Raw genomic sequence first — 21,240 nt, 5'->3', positions numbered from 1 at the left:
AAGGCAGTAAAACAATAATTCTTAAATATGTGAGGGTGTGTTACGCAGCAAGGGAAATGCTTTGAATTATTAATTATTTAAAAGAGAGAGAGAGAGAGGGGGGGAAAAGGTGCTACTTAATCTGGTCTGCATGCATTTCCTCTGTATATGGGATCTGTTCATCATGTTCAAAACCAAGAACTGTACTTTTGTGGTGTATATTAATTTTATTTTTGTACTTTGCAGGCACTATAAAAGCTGTACTTAAATGATTCTCAGACTTAATTCATGTATATTTTAAAACTGTACAATAATGTAAATAAATAAATAAATAAATACAGTCACCTTGACTGATGTAAGCTGAATATAGGTTAGTAGTGTGGGGAGAGGGAGTGCACTGGCTGACCTCAGCACAAACATTCCATTGTTATGTAACTCTCTCCTCTTTTCTGCCCTCCCTATTTTTCTCGCTCTTGCTTTTTTATATTCATACTCTGAATTTTTAAGCTGTTTGGCAGAAAATAAAATTAGCTTTAATCCGCAAACGCATTAATAAGCATTTTATATACATGCATAGTCGAAGCATAAACAGTCTAATAAACATAAAAGCAATTTCTCTGTTTTCATCTGCCTCAACCCATTGATGATCTCACAAAAGCCATGCAGTGTGATTTAAGTTTAGCCGATGCTGCCCTCTGGTGGAACAAATAGTAGTAATAATAAATAATAGTCTCAATTGGAGCAACTGATCCTTAATCGTTTCTGTTGTTTGTGATGTTATGAACCGTTTTATTGTTTTACTGCCTACAGGTCACGTTTATTTGTTTTTATTGAAATCCGCAACAATGAGCATCTATTTTTAGTGCTTTACGTTCAAGGGATAGTCAACCCAAAAGTAATAATTCTGACAATAGTACTTTATTTGCAACCCCGTAGTCATGTACATTGTATGAAAAAAAAAAAGATATAATGAAAGTAAATTGTGACGTTTTAACATCTAAAAATAACAATATAAAACCTTTATCCCTTTAGAAAAAGTGTGAAATACTCTATGACGAAGACAACACTGACACTTTTAATATTTTAATATTATAATACTAAAATGCGTAAGCAATAGTGTACGTTGACAAATAGTCTACTGGTAAAAGGGTTAAACAGGGTCATATTTATTTGGCTTCATAAGTTGTCTTCCGCACGGCTTTTCTCCATTGGATGATTTGGACGTCTATCAAAGCAACATCCACAAGCATGACACAGCGCGACGCGCCTTGCTATTGGTCAATTCATATAATCGCCCCGCCTGACGGGCGCCGAATCTTGCGTTTAATTGGCTGAGACAGCGCAGTTTAAATTTGAATCGTTTCAAACAGGGACAGGGTCAATGTTATAAACGTACAGGAATTTCTCTGTGTCACATTGTCTTTCTCTGAGAAGAAAACGGTTTATGTGTTAGATTTGAGCATCCTGAAGAAGGTACGTATTTTAGGAAACCCTCAACAAATGTATAGGAGAACGATAATGGAATATTGCGCGATAATAAACTGTAACGTTTCATGTGACTTAGTTGCTATTGACCAATTTGCTAGTGCTAATAGGACGTTGATAACTGCGCATATGATGCTGCCATGTTTACGTATAATTTTATGCATCAATGTTTACTCTTATTTTGTTAACAGATGTAACAATTTAAATGATAACGAATTGTTTTGGAAATAAATTGTTTAATCGTTACTAGACGTTACGTTAGCGACAATTCATTTCAAATAAAAAAAGTTTATGTTTTCCCTGTGCTGAAATGTAACGTTATGGTTGTTTCATGTTTTGGTTTTTAATCAGCTTTGTCATCCGTGTGGGCACAAGTTTAGTCTAATTGGAAACTAGTTGGAAATTCCTTCAGTTTCACTAGTTTAATGAGTTAATTTTGAAATGGTTCAATTTCCCACTCAGGCTGTTCTTGTTTGGTTTCTTTCTTGCGTTCATACGCTCTGGATTGAGGGCTTGGTCTGAGTTTTCTCTCTGTCCTGGTTACAAATTGATAATCTCATTTATGATGGTGAGCCGTTTATCACCTGTCCAGGTAGACTGTAGAAGAGAGAAGCTGTCAAAAGTGCCTGTCATTACAAAGCTGACAATCATCTTGTCACTCCTTACATAGCTGAGCAGAATCCAGGGAAGGACAGATGAGGCCAAAATTGGTAATGATTCTTTGAAGATTTTATCAGTCTCTTCCTTGTTCCTCCTTATTCTCCTAAACATCCCTTGGTAAACTATATGCCACTATTATCCCAATCACAAAGACCATTTTGCCACCATCATAATGTTTAGTTATCTGCTGGTTGTCTATTATAACCTTTGCTGCACATCTATCTAAGGCATGATTCCTTCACAGTTACTGAACCACTTTGTTCCCTGAGCACATGGCTTAGCTGCAACGGTTGATATCACATGTTTGGGTTCTTAGTCACAGTGGGTTAGTCTGATCTCTTAAAGAAATGCAACAGATTTGATGGGTTTCTGGTGTTGTGTTGAGAAGGTCAGATGCCCGTCTCCGGGTCTTATCAGTAAAACCAGCTGTGTGTGTGGTGCCCAATGGGCGTGGCTTTCCAGAACCCATGTTGTCATGTTCTATGTGTCTCTGTTTTGCAGTATGAGTTTTGAGGCGCTAAAGGAGAATCAGGGAGCTGTACGGATGAACAGCACTTCTGAAGCCGCTTGTGACATTTTTGCGTTGGAACAGCCTACTGGCAGGCCCTCGATCCTGCGGCAGTCACAGGCTGACAACATCAGCAGGACTGTGCCTAGAGGAGCAAAGGTGGGTTTTCATGAGGTTTCCATGCAATTTGTGTGCTCCTGCATTTTATTTTGTGTAATTAACACACACACTTCACTCTTTAGTTTCACATGATTTTTCAGAAATCATGCCTTCATGCTAATTTGGTGCTTAAGAAACTTATCAATTTTAAAAATGATTGTGGTGATTATTTTTGTTGGAAGCATATACTCTGTTTTTGAGTAGAACGTTTCAGAATAGCAACATTTATATTGAAGTGTTTAACGTAGGTGTATTCATCTTATCTTTTTTTATTTTTTTTATTTCTTGCTCTTCAGTGGTTATATTAAGCATTTGTTTACTGTGTTGTCAGGCTTGTACTAGAGTTTAGATTTACATCATTTTTTTTGTTGCTTTTGTATAGGTTTGTTTTCAAACTCCACGGCGAGACCCAGTCACAAAGAAGATCATGTCTCCGAGCCGTGCTAGTAGGCCGTCCAGCCAAGAGGACAGCAGTAAAAACCTGGAAACTCTTGTGGCCTCTGATGACCAGTGAGCAAATTTCCTGGACATCAAAGTTATGAGTGTCCTGTTTGTTTGTACATATTCAAAACCAGTTTCCTTCAAAATGGTCCTGGACCGTTGACCATTGCTGATCGGCTGATTTAAAAAAAAAATTAGTTTAAAGCCATCGGCATATCGGAAATGGCATGAAAAGGGCAGATACTGATGGTTTATTAATTTAAAGGGGGGGTGAAATGCTCGTTTTCACTCAATATCCTGTTAATCTTGAGTACCTATATAGCAGTACTGCATCCTTCATAACTCCAAAAAGTCTTTAGTTTTATTATATTCATAAGAGAAAGATAGTCTGTACTAGGGATGCACGATATTGGATTTTGGCCGATATTCGATATGCCGATATTTTCTAAATAATTTTGGCCGATGCCGATACCGATATCGATATATATACAAATATATACTGATATATTTAAACTTTAATTTTACTGAAGAGAAATCCATGTATCTCTTCTGTACTGATTCTACCATCAATTTATTATTTTACAAATGTAGACAGACATTCAAATCTGAAAAACAGGTCAATTATTTCACTTGGAGAATATCGGTTTGGCTCATCGGCAGAAATATTCATATCGGCCGATACCGATAATTGTCATTTTAAGCTTTTATCGGCCGATACCGATGTTGTGCCGATATTATCGTGCATCCCTAGTCTGTACCGATTTTTCCCGGAAAAACACGACCGGCTAGAGGCGTGACGTGTGGGCGGAGCTAAAGAATCACGAGCGCGAGTAAGCTTTTGCATTGAGAGCGTTTGGAAGTTGTGACATTTCGTGAGGAAAAAAAACCATCATCCAAAACAAACCATGGCTAACAGTCAGATTCAGCCGTTTATTTATGATCCAGAATCAGATCCCGAGGCTGAAACTGAACGAGAGCAGCAGCAGCAACGACTCATTCCGAGCGGGGCTCGAACCCGGGTCTCCGGCATGGGAGGCGGACGCAACTAACAAGGAGGCAGAGATATTTTAAGCAGTTTTGCTCACTGCCTGCGGTTCCAACACACGATCGTGACCCTTTTTCGTTGGGATTGCATCATCCTTAAGAAATAAACGGTGCGAAATCCGTCGTCAAACTGGGCCTTGTTTGTAAAACAAGCATCTTCGAAATGCAGGGAACAAACAAAAACACTTGCACAACTCCGTTGATGCTCTGTAAAAATAAACTCCATCCACTGGTCCCTTAATGCTGTTTTTCTTTGGTAATCTGTGCAGGGTTGTCTTGCCCTGGCAACCAAAAACACACTCCTTTGGTGACATTTCGCGACGCTCTCACTCTGATCAGTGAATGTCTGTTGTGCTCTCAGTGCTTTTCTATACAGGAGCGCGCGCTCTTCCGGCAGACGTGCCCTTAGGACTCATATAAGCAAATTCCGCTCCATCTAACGTCACACAGAGCCATACTCGAAAAATACTTTCCGAAACTTGTGACAAACCGGAAAGAGTATTTTAGGAACAAAAATACTCCTTCAAACGTACAACTTAATTTTTTGAAACTTTGTCCATGTTTAGCATGGGAATCCAACTCTTTAACAGTGTAAAAAACTCACCCCCCCTTTAATGGCTTTTCATTTACTCACCCTCATGTCATTCCCAACCTGTATGAGTTGAACAAGATATTTTGAAGATTGCTAGTAATCAAACAGTTGGTGGTTCCCACTGACTTCCATAGTATTTTTTTTCCTACTACGGAAGTCAATAGGGACCATCAACTGTTTGATTACCAGCAATCTTCAAAATATCTTATTTTATTGTTCAACATAAAGTAACTCATACAGGTTTGGAAAGACATGAGGATGTGTAAATGACAATTTTCATTTTTGGATGAACTATCCCTTTAACTGCATGGAGACTACGAGTTGCATGTCTATTGTAGTGTAGAATTTCTATACTTTAATGTGTAGGTCGATCATCACTCTTTTGTATGTTACGCACAATCTACTAAATATAGACCGCTTCATTATAAAGAAAAAATAACAAACAAAAAAATATATAATCATAATCTGTGGATAAAATACTATTATAAACTAGGTTAATGGATAAATCTGTAGCAAAAGTTATCATGAGTACACAATTTAATAAAATCCTTAATTTTTAGTGAAAAAAATATTTAGTGGGTAACAAATAAAAGTGAATAAGTGTAGGAATAAATCTGGTAGGCCTACACATTGTTTTATGTATGGATGTAAAATACATTCATGGAAAAACAAGTTATCTTTTTATATATAAATATATACTATAGTGGTCAACATTTGAAGTGGATCAAAACCTTTCATCAAATTTGTCCTAAAAACCCAAACAATACTCGTTCTTGTCTTAGGACAACTTTGATTAACTTTTTTGATCCACTTCAAATGTTGACTACTGTATAAATGAAAAGACATTTCTTTTAAATGTAAAGCAGAGTAATGAGGTAGCAACATATGATAAGACGAACAAGAGAGACTATTAATTTCCTTTTTATGCAAAACCATTTATCTTTAAATAAAGATCAAGTATAACATTTAGGAACATTTAATCATCTTTGAGAGTTTTATAAAAGTCTTGACCGTCATAACCGAACCAACACTCATTTTGAAAGCTGAATGGAGGATGAAAGACCACTGCAGCAGAGAGAAGAGTTTACGTAAACTTGACTTTAATATTCATTTGTACCTCACATTAAACTATAGAACAACCAGAACACTTGAAATATAGTGCACAGAAACTTTATGGTGCTTTATAATGTTTCTGTGACTTTCATGGGGCTTAATAATAACACAGAATAGTATATGTGCTATATCGGAATTTGGATCGGTCTCGTCTGACCGACACCTCTATGCCAATATTGGAGCGATACCGATACTGAATATCGGTTCAACACTCCCCTAATCTGTTGCATAATCCAATGTTTTTCTCTGGGCAAAATAATTAAATACTTGTCAAAATAAAATCTGTACAAAATGTAGTTTGTCAGGCGCCATAGTATGGCCATATGCAAATGTGTCTATACCACAAACACAACATTATCGATTATTTTGATTTCAAATACAAACATTGTCACTGAAAAAGATTTTCCAGCATTGCAATTCTTTTTTTTTTTACACTTTACAGTAATACTAAAGACTATATAGAATACCCAAGACATGTCACTTGTATAGTTTTGAATGGGAAAAATGTAACGCTCAATATGGCTGGTCTATCGCAGGAAGCCCCTCCTTCTGAATAAAAGAGCCAGTAGCTAATTGGTAAAGGCATCATGTTAAAAGCGTCCCGGTTGGCATAGAAACGGTGTTCTTAGACGTGCTCTTAGGTTTGCGCAGGCTGATCTAGCCTGAGAAATAAGCTTTTTATAATAATATTTGACCAAAAGTAACAGTTGTTGTCAGTCTACCTCCACAAGTGCCATCTATAATTATTTTCTTTATCTAAAATGCTCTTTCCATTTAAACCTAGCCAAAAAGCCATATGTGTTGACTGTGAAACACAGTAGACTTTAATAACATGCATTTATGGTGTAATTACTATATTTTTGTTTATTAACAGGTATGTTTTTCTTCTCAAACCGGTTTCAGAGGAACAGAAATGTTCAAATAATGATTGTGCTCTGAGTGAAAAATCCACTAACGTATAACATTTAATTTTTGTTTTACAGGAGTTCACTGTTGAATAAACCTTCCCACACACCAATTGACATGCAGAGTAACAGCGTTGCCTACACTGATGATGATATGCTTGTTCAGAGCATAGGGGCCTATACCCTTGATCTTAACAATCTAGATGCCATCAACCCTTTCCAGGGGTCCAGTAAAATGCAGAATTCTCCTCCTAAATCTTCTATCTTACCCGAGTCTTGGACATCAGAGATTATAGTATCAGATACAACTGCAGCCCCCATTTCTGAACCTCAGCCAGAGGTTCCAGAGGTGACCGACACTGCACTTGATGAGACTCTTCCCTTTGTCCCATCAGTGGAGAATTCCCTTGCAGAATGTTCTGCCAGCATGTCTTCAGCAGAGGGCACGGTCATCATCAAGACTGACAACATTGAAAACAGTGCCACAGATGTGGAGGAGTCTGATATGACTGAACCAGCACCAGTGTCGCAACAGATTCCTGTTTTGGAAGATCAGCCTGTGGCCCAGGACTCGGCACAACCCCCTGTGGGATACTACAACTTGGATTTTGACAACATTGACTCGCTCAACCCATTCCAAACCGGTGGCTCAAAGATCCCAAACTCTCCTCTAATTGGCAAGGCATCCATAGTTTCCGATCCACACCTGTCAAGCCAAGAAGCTAAACAGGAACCAGACCTCTCAGTCCACACTTCAGATGTCCCAACATCTTCAGATGCTTCCATACCACCTCAAGAAAACTCCACTGCCACAGAGGGCTCCTCATCTACAGCGCCCCCAAAAGAGAACCAGATGTTACTGGAGTTTAATTTTGACGATGGTGCCGAAGTCAAGCGCAAACCTCCTCCGAAACGTCTTGGGGTCAAAAGACCTGCAGGTGCAAAACCTGTAACCAAAAAAACAGTTGCACCAGCCACAGAAAAGAAAGAACCAGAACCCAAGCAGTTGTCCCCTAAGAATCCAGAAGAGATGGAACCTGTGGATGTTTCTCCTCCTAAAGGTTCTTACACCTTTGATTTTGAAAAGTTTGATGATCCAAACTTTAACCCCTTTGGCACAAAGGCTTCAATGGGTAACTCTCCACCACGAGGTGTTCAGACTGGCCCGGTTTTGATGAAAGCACCAGCTCCAGTTCAGGAGCCTGAGGCTTTTGCACAGGATGACCAGCCTGAAGCCCCTGCAAAAGACAACCAACCAGAGCACAGGTACAGAAACTAGAACTTGTACAGGTTATGTAAAAATAAACCATATAATTTCTTATCTGTATAAGCTAATTACTTTTGAGCTACTGGTATGCTTCTGATCCTGAAAGTTGAGGTCATGGGTTTGATTCCCATGGAATGCATTAACTAGTTAAATATGTACCCTAAATGCAATGGAAGTAGGTCTGGAACAGTAAATCAATGCATTGCAGAATCATTTCTCGATTTGCATCAATTCTGAGATTTTTTTTTTTTTTTTTTTTTTTTTTTTTTTTAAAGGTATCGCAGTTCTCTCTTTTGAATCGATTCTGAGCTTAAGCCCCATTCACACCACCAGAGCGACATAATGCCATTAATTTTCAATGGAGAGCTGGTGACTTCTGGTGACCCTGGCGAAGGAATGTTTGCGTGTCAAGCTACAAAAGTTAATAATTCTTCAACTTTATGCAAATAAGCAGCGACTCTTGCAAGCGACAACCAATGGGAGTGAAGTCAGTGGAGAGCACATGATTCATCTGCTGTAGTGGAGTGTTATGGGGGTTATTAGGAACCAGTAGTGGGAACACTCACAAGCGACTTCAGTTGCCAGCAACAATCAGCGAAAGTCACTGGTGGTGTGAATGGGGCTTTAGTTTTTAACAGCAGATTGCCCTGCGTGCTTTAAAAGTAGCTATAATTTGCTTGCTTCCAGTTCCTTACACATGCAATACTTGAACCTGAAATAATCATTCATAAAGTTGGGAAAGGTTAAAGTGAATTTCAAGGATGTGCACAGTGGGCTGTGTTTACATTAATCTTGCGTCATAAAAGCATTAGTTGATGTGCAAGTACATTTAAACAAGCGCTCTTCTTTGTGAGCATTTGAGTGTACAGTTAAAAATTAGCTTAGAGCGCCATCTGCTGTTAAAACCTAAGCTCAGAATTGATTCGACAGATAATCATGATGCATTCTGAAAATCTCAGAATCGACCCACAAATCGATTAATTGTCCCTGCCCTAAATGGAAGTGTCTTTGGATAAAAGCATTTGCCAAATGCATAAATGTCAATGATCGTTGAACTCAAGACTTGCCTTTTCTCCTTCAGTTCTTCCCCTTTAGTTTCTGAAACCAATGAAAACATTGCTGAAACTGATCTTCCTGTCACTAAGAGGGTAAGAGTTTCTTAAATGTACAAATTCAATAGAAAATGTGTATTTCCACAAATTATGATCATGTTGATGCTCATTCTCTTACTAGCCAGCTGAAGATGTAGAGTCAACATCTTCAGATGCCTCCATACCACCTCAGGAGATCTCTACTGCCACAGAGGGCTCCTCCTCTACAGCGCCCCCTAAAGAGAACCCGATGTTACTGGAGTTTAATTTTGACGATGGTGCCGAAGTCAAGCGCAAACCTCCTCCGAAACGTCTTGGGGTCAAAAGACCTGCAGGTGCAAAAGCTGTGACCAAAAAAACAGTTGCACCAGCCACAGAAAAGAAAGAACCAGAACCCAAGCAGTTGCTCTCTAACAATCCGGAAGACACGGAACCTGTGGATGTTCCTCCTCCTAAAGGTTCTTACACCATAGATTTTGACAAGTTTGACGACACCAACTTTAACCCCTTTGGCACAAAGGCTACAATGGGTAACTCTCCACCACGCGGTGTTCAGACTGGCCCGGTTTTGATGAAAGCTCAAGTTCAGGAGCCTGAGGCTTTTGCACAGGATGACCAGCCTGAAGCCCCTGCAAAAGACAACCAACCAGAGCACAGGTACAGAAACTAGAACTTGTACAGGTTATGTAAACCTAAAACAAGTGATTTCTTATCTTTATAAGCTAATTACTTTCGAGCTACTGGTATGCTTCTGATCCTGAAAGGCGTCATTGGTTTGATTCCCAGGGAATGCATGAGTAGTTAAATAAGTACCCTGAATGCAATGGAAGTGTCTTTGGATAAACGCATTTGCCAAAATTCACGAATGTAAATAATCAGTGAGCTCAGACTTTTCCTTTTTTCTCCTTCAGTTCTCCCCCAGCAGTTTCTAGAACCAATGGAAACATTGCAGAAACTGATCTTGCTGTCACCAAGAGGGTAAGAGTGTCTTAAATGTACAAATTCAACAGAAAATGTGTATTTCCACAAATTATGATCCTGTTGATGCTCATTCTCTTAATAGCCGGCAGAAGATGTAGAGGCATTCACTGTGTCCAGCACTAACATGCCCCAGAATCCAGCATTTCAGGTGCCAGACCTCATGGCAACACCAGACTCTAAAGTGGATCTACAGAACCAGACCTGTGATCTTGGTGTGGCGGCACCAAGTGAAGATGAGTTTGTGCCAGGAGCATTGTGTGAGTATACATGGTTGCATTTGTATTTGAACTACAGACTCATCCAGTGCAAGCTTTTGACATTGTGAGCAATATCATTCTCTTTCTCTCAGTCATGCCAGGGGAAGATTTTGATGGGCAGTTTGATTATCTGGAGCAGTTTGGATCAAGCACTGTGAGTTTTTCCTTTCCATAAACCCAGTTAGTGTGTGAGTAATGCATTAATAATTTGTTTAGAATGTTGCTCCAAATATAGTAGAGTACGTTGTTTATTAATTAAGCAACATTTCAGTTGTTCAGCCATTATACTAAAACACTTTTTATAGTTTAAGGAGTCTGCCTTGCGGAAGCAGTCACTGTATATGAAGTTTGACCCACTGTTTAAGGAGAGTCCAAAGAAAACTGGAATAGACAGTGGCAACTCTGGATTTAGCATGCCACGGCCTTCTCTTGCTATTAGGTCAGTCTTCACAAACATCCATATTAATAATGTTTCATAGTCTTCAATCCTCCTTTTTCCAAATAAGTTTCAAATGGAGTTAACTGGCCCAATGCGCATGTAACCGTAATCATGCAAACCTTCTTTGTGTGCATTTTAGGATGATGGAAGCTGCGAAGTCTGAAGTAAAGCAGAAATCACACCGTGACCGTATGAAGCTGCTGGATGATCTGCCCCCACCAGTAAGATGATGACTCATGTCAATGCTTTGTTTTGCATTTTAACATTCTGACTAGGCACTGAAACATTCAATCTTTTGCACAATGGAGTCCATTTTACAATGTCCGTTAACCTCTAGGCAGTGGAAACTGTGGTACCAGATCCAACTGTTCTGGACTTGCTGGTTCCCACATTAAAACAGTCAGTGAAGACCGAGGACTCCATAATAGAGGTTCTGAAGTACAGCCAGAGAGACATGGATGCTGCACTACAGAAAGCAGAGAGACTGGTTAGTTCCCATAGCCTCACACAAGATGACTGGCACACGTCTGATTGGTTGCTTAATGTTTTGAATTTTCTTTTCTTAGGCAGAGAAACGGCAGCAAGAGCTTACGACTCAGATTGAGAAGCTGCAACTGGAGAATCAGCATATGCTGTAAGTCTCTGACTCATTTGAGAATGTGTTTCTCTAATCAATCACTGGCTTCTCTAATGAAAGATTTGAAAGTGTTTTTCCAGTTAGTTGTGATTTACTGGATCGATTGAATTGTGTGGGACCCCTCATGCATGACTGACATTTGGACTGCACGCCAGTCTTAAACGCTTTTCTTCTCTTTTCAGGTTTATAGTGTCAGAATTTGAGGCCACCATCACTCAAATCAGCGGTATGACAGTTGCTTGATTATTTTCAGTACATTATTTTGAAGGCAGTATGTCAGATAATAACACACTCCTGTGTGTTTACAGATGAACATAAACAGAAGGAAGATTTGGCCAAAATTGAGTTGGAGAGAGTCCTCCAGGAAAAAGACCAGCTGTCCAAAGAGTTGAATGAGTTGGAGAGATCCTTCTCCTCCGTTGTCAAACGTCTTGACAGATGCAAGGAAGTCATTGAGGGATTCAAAAAGGTATGCTTTTTAGACTTCTGAAACAAGACTTCATCTCAAATCAAGAGATTATTTTACTGTATAATGGTCTTTTTTTTTTTTTTTGCCCCATTTTTCTTCTATAAGAATGAGGAAACTCTGAAGCAGTATGCACAGAACTGCATGGACAGACTGCAGAAAGAGGAAAAGCGTTATCAAGCTTTGAAAGCCCATGCTGAGGAGAAACTAGATCAGTATGTGCTTATCAAGCAGTCTGAAACACATTCTCTCTTATGAATGTGATAATAAAATCTTGCATAATTGATAAACATGACTAGAAGCTTCACTAATGGCACTAATGTTGTTTCAGCGCGAATAAGGCCATAAATGAGGTTCGAACTAAACAGGGTGCAGAAGTGGCAGCACTGCAGGTGCAGCTCAAAAGAGAACAGCTGAAAGTTCAGTCCCTAGAAAAGGATCTGGAACAAAAGGTAAACGCGCACACACAGGGAAGACACTCTTACAGTGGTGTCCTTTTTGAATGTAATTCTGAATAGCTTCTTTAAAAAGGTTATGTTCCATCTATAATGTGACTATTTTCTCTTCTCAGGCTAAAGAAGTCAAAGATGTCACAGAACTGTGTGATGACCTGCTACTTAAAGTGCAAAAGCATGGTTATTAGTGTATTTTGTGTTCATTATTTGTGTTTGTTCGTGATTTTGTATTTGTTCTCACCAATTTTAATAAATAAAATGTTTGTTTAATGTTTAAAAACAAATCTTTGCCTTGACGCGAGTTTCCATGAGCAACAGTTTTAATACTAATTATTATTATTTTTAATCCTTGCATGGCTATGACCGTAAGCATCTAACAATGCCCTGGAAAAAAAACTTTAATTTAAAAAAAATAAAGCATTTAAAGTACATAAACCCAAATAGGAAATAAAACCATTATTGAATAAGCATGTGTCCTAAACTCCTGAAACATTGGGGTCTCGTATTTTAGAGCAGTCAATGCAATTTTGGAAAGAAAGAAATAAAATCTGTGTATGTGTGGAAAATTTTCAGATGTAACCCCCTTTGTAGTGGTTAACATTTTCAAGTAGTTGTAATTACACATTTTCGTTGGTAACTGTAACAAATTGGTTACACTTATTTTGTAACTAAAAATTTTTTATTTCATACAAATAAGACAATTGATCCAGTTCAGGATTTTCATATGGAAATGACATTTATTCAACAGTCTTTCATACACAACTTAAACGGATATCATGACAGCATGTCCTTGTTTATTTCTAAACCCACTACTACTGATAAAATAAAATTTTCAATAACAAATGCATACATTATTCTGTGCTGCACTGATACAATGTTAAGACGCTGTAGCTGATCATAAGAGACTTGTGCAGCAAAACACCAAGGATATGCAAATACGCACAAAGAATCCAGCAGTGACATCATAGCACTTCATTATTCATACAGTAAAATGTCACATTGGCACATTCAAGTTCCCATGGCCTGAGCTCAGATTCAGCATGTTCCTTTAATGTAAAAACAACACCATCTGTAAATAATCCCTAGAGTCAGAAACAACAGAAGTTAAAATGAGACCTAAAAATTCAACTTTTATTATATTGTGATAATGTCTTGACATTCTTACTGCGCTGAAAGTGATGCAGCACAATCTGCAGTACAGTGTGATCTTCCAACCGAACCTTAAACAGTAGTCATCAGTCTGTGCCTACAACAGTCATTCTCATAATACAAGCACAAGCATTCTATTGTAAACAACACTTCAAGCATGTTTCAAAAATATAATTAATTTATGTTTATTAAATAGCCACAGAAATGCTCTGAATGCAACAATCAAAGATCTGGATGATCTAAGTTTTATACAGTCAATTAGTCGATAATACTGAACCACAATTCAGTAATCCAAGATTTTCTCCAAACCTTTTTTTGGAATGTAACGGCATTGCACTGGATTTTTCAGTAGCTTAGGACAAGGACACACGGAGCCAACCATTATTCAACCTTGGATTCAAAAATCCATGTAATCTCCGATTACTCTGTCAAGCATTTTAATATTTAGACCTCTGTAAAACATCACTTTTTAAAATGAGAAAATTATACAGGGTATAACATGGTTTTTCCCTTTAAAACACATTTAAAATATCCCTTAAGATAAATGTCACACTATTTTAACTCCATGTCATCTAAAATGTGTAATGACTCGCTTTTGAGCAGGAACGTTTTTGTGCTTCTACACTGATTTATGCTACAGTATATGCTGCATTACAGTCTTAACATTTCAATGCATTAGATACAGCTTCAAGAGAGACTTCTAAAGTCATTTCTAACACCACTAGTAGCAGATATCCTTAAGTGTTACTCTAGTTGCAAGCTCACAAGGTAGATCACATGAGCTGGAAATAAAACTTAACACATGATGGGCAACTACTATGTTTGATGACGGGTCTCCACTAAAATGTAAGTGAGATCTCATGTTCATAAAGATGTGAGAAGATGGTGATCTTTATTCGAAGCTTAGATCCGAGCAGAAGTGCATTTTGATTTAGAGTCTATTTTTGAAAATTTGGACCACAAAACTATTCTGGGTTCATACCTTGAAAAGCCAAGCTTAACTAGCAGCAGTTGTGACAAAAGTTGATTATCAAGAAACAGCTCCTAGTTATTCAAAAAGAAAGAAGTAAATGTTTTTTTTTTTTTTTTAAAGGGTTGAACTAATGGTTCAGCCAGAAATAAAAACTCAAATTTATTTCAAGTTGTTTCAAACCTCTATGACTTTCTTCTGTGGAACATAAAAGGCAATATTTTGAAGAATGTTGGTGAAAAGTGTTGCCTTTTTTTCCATACAATGCATGTTAATGGGAACTCAAATGACCAAGATTCTTTCAAATAGCTTTTGAATTTCACAGAAGAAATAAAGTCATACTGGTTAAGTAAATGATGACTGAATTTTCATTTTTGGGTGAACTGCACCTTTAAAAGCAGAAATGAGAAGCTGCTAATTTATAAAATCACTTATTGTGTGTTAAATCTGTTATTTGTTGAAGTTTTATGGTCTTAGAATTTAAAGTCCATTGGGATGGTAAAAATTTAAAATTGGCTATAAATTTATCTAGAAAAGATTAAACGTTTTTCTTTTTCATGCTAAAATCATTTTAACATACTGTGTGGATACACAATTAAAATAGTATTTTAGTGTTTACAGATTGGCCAGATTCAAGTCAACTGTAAGTCCCTTACTGAAACAGATTTTTTTTTTCAAGAAAAGGAGCTTAAAAGAAAATACATTTTTGGTGGTAATCAACATTATGCCACAAATGCGGTCATCATTACTTCTACCATTTCTGTTCGCTCAATTGGTAAGTACATACTAGTGAGCAATTCTGCTTTTTAATGTAGTTTTGTAGGGTAGCAGCATAAGTGTGCTTTTTGATCATTTACAGATATACAGCCAGTGAATGATTTTATCAAGCATCATGGTTTTGTAGAGGGCTGTTAAATACGCAGAATCTTGATCAACATACTTTTGAATTTTCACAATTCTGTATCCTACCAGTCACTTGCAAGACCCCTCTGCTAAAGATGTCTCCCTCGATTGAGAGCTATGTTGATGGAAGTGAAAACATCTATTTGATCATTGGGTCATCACCTCCTGGAGAGGTTAGAACGGGGAAGTCCACAAAGGGTTCGCTTTTGTCCTCCTGGGGCGAGTTGACAGTACCATCTGGCATGGAGCTGAAGGTCAGTTGGTCATGTTCCATGATGGACAGACGGTCCTGGGGCTTCTCCTTCTTCAGATAAAACATCTTCCTCAGCTGTTTCAACTGCTGCAGCTCACAGAAAGTCTCCAACACCACCAGCATGGCAATCAGGCCGAGGAGGAGATACACTATCGGACACGAAGGGAAGAAAGAAATGAATGTAATTCATGAAAATATACATCACATAACAAAATAAGTCAGGTTGCAATTCTGTAAGGGTTAAAAAAAAATACTCTTGGGAAAATATGAGACTTAAAGAAAACTCAGCATGTGTGGGGCTCACAAATGCCACATCCTCCACAAAAACACTACGATAGCAAATCTTTCTCACCGTCCCCCGCACACCGAACAGAAAGACGGGACCATCTGCATCAACTAAACCCACACAAGTACGAAAGCCATGTGCCATTTCCATGCAACTCTTTGAAAATGTGAGCTGTGCTGCATCATAAGTAAGACAAACACTAGATGGAACAGTATAGAAGCAGTGAAAGAACAGTTTATACTCTCGAATCACACGCACTTCCTTTTTACCTTCCATCTGTTTCTATGACAACAGGCCAGACTGACACATTAAGATGTGTAGATACATAAAAGGAAGTCAGCGGAGTATTTTTACTTATACGCTGGGCTGAATTTAACTTACGAGAAGAGGAAGTGAACAAACTAGGCATGTTTACTCAATAAAATATGTCACTATGAGAAATAAAGGCTTATTGTTGAGAAGTATAAGGACCTTTAAACTGGACCACAATGTTAACGATATTTTATTAACCAAAAACTGACATTAAAGGAATGATCTATCTAAAAAAGAAAATTATTTCATAAATTATTCACCCTTATGTCATTTCAAACCTTCTTTCTTCTGTGAAACATGTTGGTAACCAGTTTCGACTCCCACTGACTTTCACTACATTTTTTGTCCATACAATGCAAGTCAATGGAAACCGAGACTGTTTGGTTACCAACATCCTTTAAAATATTTTTTTTTATGCTGTAACGGAATTTATATAATTATCATTTTCAGATAGACTTCCCTTAAATCAGTTTACATGACAAATAAACCACAGAACGTTTACTATTCAGCATTTCTGAGACTTCTGAATGTTTTTTAAAGCAGACTTATTATGCCGCTTTTTACAATATGTAACATGTCTCCAGTGTCCACAGAATGTGTCTGTGAAGTTTCAGCTCAAAATACCCCACAGATCATTATATAATTTTGAAAATGCCTTTTTTGTGTAGAAGCAGAAACATTCTGTTTTCGTTCATGTTTTTTTAAATACAAATGCTGCTCCTTGCCCCCTTTTCCAGAATAGATATGTGGCTTTACAGCTTGTACCTCAGATACTCTGCCAAAAAACATCTGTTTGGTTTTGATTATCATGTCTATCGCATCATATTAGTCTGAATTTATGATAAACGGTTTTCTGAGCGCACACATCTGAAGCATGCGCACAGAAAGCGGCTGTCACACGGTTTTAACTACTAAACTCTTTCAAGTCTTATTGTGCTTAAACTGTCAAATACAAGTTTATGTTAAAATCACACACGAGTTACAAAAACAGTTAATGTCTCTGAGGGTAAAGAGATCTTATTTTTAAATGTTCAAGCTTTCAACTTCCACTTCAGCTTCAAATGCCCTCTCAATGACTATAGCAATAAGTGGATATGCAAGTCCCTACATTTTTAATAGATTGAATGCACACCAAACAAAGCCAACTGAAACCACACCTACCAGTGATGCCGAGTTTGTAGAGCTCACGAAACCTCTGGTTAAAGGCCTCCCCAGGCACATAGTCACCCAGACCGATAGTGGAGAGTGAGATAAAGCAGAAGTAGAAGGACTCCAGAAAGTTCCAGTTCTCTTCTAGGGTAGAGAAGATGGCGGCAGGGATGAGGAAGAAACAGGACACGGCTACGACGGCCAGAAGAGTTGCGTGAACCAGGGCCACCAGTGGTTTAGACAGACCCCAGCGTGTATGAACATACATAATGGGCCGCCAGGTGCTATAGACCATGATCCTTTGCACCACAGCCGTGAGGAAGAGGAGGGTGAAGGGGATGCCAATCACTGAGTAAATGATACAGAAGGCCTTCCCACCATCAGAGAGAGGTGCGGTGTGACCATATCCTGTGAGTGGAAAATTACACATTTACTTCATGAAATCATTTCTCTAATGAGACTACATGGATGAGCACACTGTATTGTCCTCACTGAAAACAAAGCCATACCAACCCACAGACATTGCCAGACACCTATTAACGAACCGATTAAGTCCCATCCTAGATTATCAAAGAAATAATCATTCTGTCCAGCTCTGTAATCTATTTTTGTTTTTGCATCCTTGAAATAAACAGATTACGTTGCTCTAATTTCTGCCCTCAGCAGTTTGATGCCTCCCAAGAGTTCAAATCTAATGGACGATCTCACATTATGGACATGAACAATCAGGTTAGTTTGCAGGGTCTCTCTTAATGCTTCGGGTCTCTGATAGAAGCTTGCTAGATGGATTTGCATTAAGGAGAAAAGCCATTTAACCAAACGTTAGAACACACATCCCACCCACTTTTAACAGGAAATGGCCAAAGGAAAGCTCTTTGTACTGATAATTACACGTCCGTTCGTATTAAAAGCTACATTACCATTTAAAAGTTTGGGTCAATAAAGAAATGCACGTAGGCATTAAATTGAAAAATATTAAGAAACAACAAACACAACACTGAAAATAATGAGAAATGTGTCTTGAGCAACACATCACCATATTATGTTGTGGCACTGAAGACCGGAGTAATGGCTGTTGAAAATTCTGTTTAGCCATCATAATAAAAAATAACATTTTAAAATATATTTTAAAAATATATTTTTTTTATTGTATTTTAAATTGTAATAATATTTCACGATGTTGCAGTTTTTATTGTAGTTTTGATCAAATAAATGCAGCTATGGTGAGCAAAAGAGACTGATTTTAAAATTGTTAAACATTTATGCCAATTACAAACTCAAGTCAGCTGATCTAGTTGGATAGCCAGCTTGTATCCCACTGTGATCAGCTGAAATGTGCCACTTAAGACCACCTTTTCAGGAGATTTGAGATTTGAACATATCTTTTGTGTAACATGCAAATGCCAAGGGGAACTAGGTATTGCATGTCTGTGTAAATGATAAGACAGAATGTAAATCCTTCTTCCCTGTTAAATCATGACAGCACTTTAACTCATATAGGCTGGATTCCACTGGTAACTTTGTTGGATCCATGTGTTAACCTGGTGATGTTTTTCAGAACAGTGTGAACCAGCTGTAATTAACCCAGAAAAAGCCAGATCTTTCTTTGATGTACATTTCTAAGGTTTATAAATTACCAACATGTGCAAAACAAAAAAATCTGTTCAAAATCTGCTCCATTGCCATCTTTCATCTGATGACAGCTCACACACATAGAGTAAGTTAAAGTCATTTTTGTGTAATTGAAAAAAATGTCCCACTTTAGGTTGCAGTCTTTTTGTTCTGAAATATTTAATGATTTTTCATAAAATGAGCTTAAGAGCATTTAAAAATGAATATTTACTGGATATTTAGGCATACTTGGTTATCCATAGAATTTTTTTTTTAAATTGTGGTAACGTGTGTAACAAATGAGATACATCAGTATTTTGAGAAATGTTGGTTCGTCATTTATCTCTCAATCATCACTGAATTATATTGCATTATAAGCAATCATTTTAAGTTGCATTACATTATCAAAATTTCAGCATTGGTTTGGGTCTATGAATAAAATGTAAGTGTCCTCAATGTACTACATAATCTTATTAAATCACATGGGCCATAAAAACCTGATATAATCTAAAATTATATAAAAATATATGCTAACTTTGTTTTATTTAGATTTTGTCCAAAGGTTTAAAAATTTGTTCCATTTAAAACAAACAAACAAACATTACTTTCAGGCTTTACAGATTTTAGAAGCTGTCTTTCATGTAATGCTGGTTTGGATTTAGAGGTACATGCTGGGTCTTGTGAAGGGAACGTTTTATCTCGAAAGATAAGGGAGTGATTTTATATTAAGTTTTCTTATGTCTGGGAAATGCTGGTATACTTTAATAGAATTGAAACCGAAAGTTGTGATCTTTATGTCTGCGCTTCCTCCTATATGTGAACATACAGGCCTATATCTGCATATAGTTCACAGACTGAATTGTACAGATCTACTTTAAAGTTATCTATAAAGTTTCACGTCTTTCTGAGAATTGGATACCTGTCTAGGGTAACATTGTGTTAAGGCAGGTGTTAAATGACAGACGAGCCAGCTTTCCAAAGAGAACAAAGAAAATGAAAAAAACAAGAACAAAATGAGAACTTCTCTATTATTAGCAGTGGTGCATAATATAAATATACATATAATTTAAGAAAAAGTCAAATGAGATGTAGCCTATTGATTGTTTACTGATGACTTGCTGAAGCATTAAAAAAATATGGGTCACTGCAAATCAAATGGTGCACTATCTACAGAGTCTCACGGATGCCACGTTAACCATTAAATGTCATGTTGTATAAGTTTATGACATGTCCGCGTTGTTCAACGACTCACCTGTGGTTGATAAGACCGTGCTAGCGAAAAACAAAGACGAGGTGAAGTCCCAGTTCCAGCTTGCCGACGCGTTGTTAAGAATAGACACCCCATAGTTGCTGGCCTCCAGCGCTTTTGACAGAAACCTCTCCAGCCTTTCCTCGGACAGACATTCGTGCTGCTGGAGGAACTGTCGTTTGATCCCTCTGAGCTGCTGGCGCAAGAGGTCTTCATACGGCAGCTCCACCGAGGAGAAAACCACCGCTCCGAATATGAGATACAGAATATAGCCGAGCACGAGAAACAGAAAATACCATGCCGATTTGTTGCTCTGTATCAAGCGCACGCACGAATTACCGGCGAGGGACTGAAGCATCTTCAGCTTTCCTATTCAATTCGATGGTGATGATGGTATTGATGTGGGGTCTTATGTTATTGATGTCGGGTCTTGTGGTTTCGATGTGTTTTAAAGCTCTTGATTGCACGGGCCGCTCCGAATGCACTGCAGCGCGGAGGAGACGGATCTCAGCTCGTAACGGGGACGTGACGTCACTGGCTCTCGCCCACCAGGTAACATCGACGAGAGAGGAAAGAGCATCGACTGTGCTGATTTTAACATCCTCCTACATGAATCATGACAGCAGTCTCAAACATAAGATGGGGGATTTAATTATGTTAAGTACTTTGTAATTGTGGTAGAGATGGAAATCGATTCTGGCTGTAAATAAAATCCAGAATTTTTTATATAAGTTTTAATTTAACCCGGGGTAGAGATAAAAATTCTGGCGCCGTGCCTGTTTACCTTTAACAGTGTAGCAGGCACGGCGCCAGAATTTTTTTCTCTACCGGTGGTTTTCTCTACCAAGTGGGGTCTAGACCAATATGTGGTGGGGTGGC

General features: G+C 38.0%; 2 protein-coding genes across 4 annotated transcripts; one reads left to right on the top strand and one right to left on the bottom strand.

Moving 5' to 3' along the window:
* Window positions 1–1,330: 1,330 nt before the first annotated feature.
* tacc3 (transforming, acidic coiled-coil containing protein 3) lies at window positions 1,331–12,763 on the top strand. 3 transcript variants are annotated; one of them, XM_026223613.1, is made up of 19 exons: window positions 1,338–1,452; window positions 2,135–2,174; window positions 2,626–2,791; window positions 3,174–3,301; window positions 6,965–8,152; window positions 9,235–9,301; window positions 9,387–9,901; window positions 10,156–10,222; window positions 10,308–10,482; window positions 10,575–10,636; window positions 10,788–10,921; window positions 11,061–11,142; window positions 11,259–11,408; window positions 11,488–11,555; window positions 11,741–11,784; window positions 11,867–12,027; window positions 12,133–12,239; window positions 12,356–12,476; window positions 12,596–12,763. In XM_026223613.1, exons 3-19 carry the CDS (start codon window positions 2,627–2,629, stop codon window positions 12,665–12,667), a joined length of 3,306 nt encoding a protein of 1,101 aa, XP_026079398.1. In that variant the 5' UTR covers window positions 1,338–1,452; window positions 2,135–2,174; window position 2,626; the 3' UTR covers window positions 12,668–12,763. The 3 variants fall into 3 exon arrangements, with proteins under 3 accessions (XP_026079397.1, XP_026079399.1, XP_026079398.1); XM_026223612.1 differs by lacking the exon at window positions 2,135–2,174 and having other exon boundaries at window positions 1,331–1,452; XM_026223614.1 differs by lacking the exons at window positions 2,135–2,174; window positions 9,235–9,301; window positions 9,387–9,901 and having other exon boundaries at window positions 1,331–1,452.
* An 810-nt stretch (window positions 12,764–13,573) lies between these two features.
* On the bottom strand, window positions 13,574–21,011 carry kcnk1b (potassium channel, subfamily K, member 1b). Its single transcript, XM_026223611.1, has 3 exons — window positions 20,365–21,011; window positions 17,514–17,909; window positions 13,574–15,903 (listed from the first exon to the last, which is right to left on the bottom strand). Exons 1-3 carry the CDS (start codon window positions 20,717–20,719, stop codon window positions 15,641–15,643), a joined length of 1,014 nt encoding a protein of 337 aa, XP_026079396.1. The 5' UTR covers window positions 20,720–21,011; the 3' UTR covers window positions 13,574–15,640.
* Window positions 21,012–21,240: the final 229 nt, after the last annotated feature.

Source organism: Carassius auratus, chromosome 38 (genome assembly GCF_003368295.1).
Source record: "Carassius auratus strain Wakin chromosome 38, ASM336829v1, whole genome shotgun sequence".
Classification (NCBI taxonomy): Eukaryota; Metazoa; Chordata; class Actinopteri; order Cypriniformes; family Cyprinidae; genus Carassius; species Carassius auratus.
This window is presented reverse-complemented; position numbering and strand designations above follow the sequence as displayed.

Bases quoted from the DNA above. Each gene is read 5' to 3' on its own strand.
- tacc3 (XM_026223612.1), top strand. From the start codon at position 2,627: ATGAGTTTTGAGGCGCTAAAGGAGAATCAGGGAGCTGTACGGATGAAC. The intron at 9,902-10,155 runs GTACAGAAACTA...TTTCTCCTTCAG, and splicing joins GACAACCAACCAGAGCACAG to TTCTCCCCCAGCAGTTTCTA. The intron at 12,477-12,595 runs GTAAACGCGCAC...TTCTCTTCTCAG, and splicing joins AAAAGGATCTGGAACAAAAG to GCTAAAGAAGTCAAAGATGT.
- kcnk1b (XM_026223611.1), bottom strand. From the start codon at position 20,719: ATGCTTCAGTCCCTCGCCGGTAATTCGTGCGTGCGCTTGATACAGAGC. The intron at 17,910-20,364 runs GTGAGTCGTTGA...TTCCACTCACAG, and splicing joins CACGGTCTTATCAACCACAG to GATATGGTCACACCGCACCT. The intron at 15,904-17,513 runs GTAGGTGTGGTT...CGTGTCCGATAG, and splicing joins CTACAAACTCGGCATCACTG to TGTATCTCCTCCTCGGCCTG.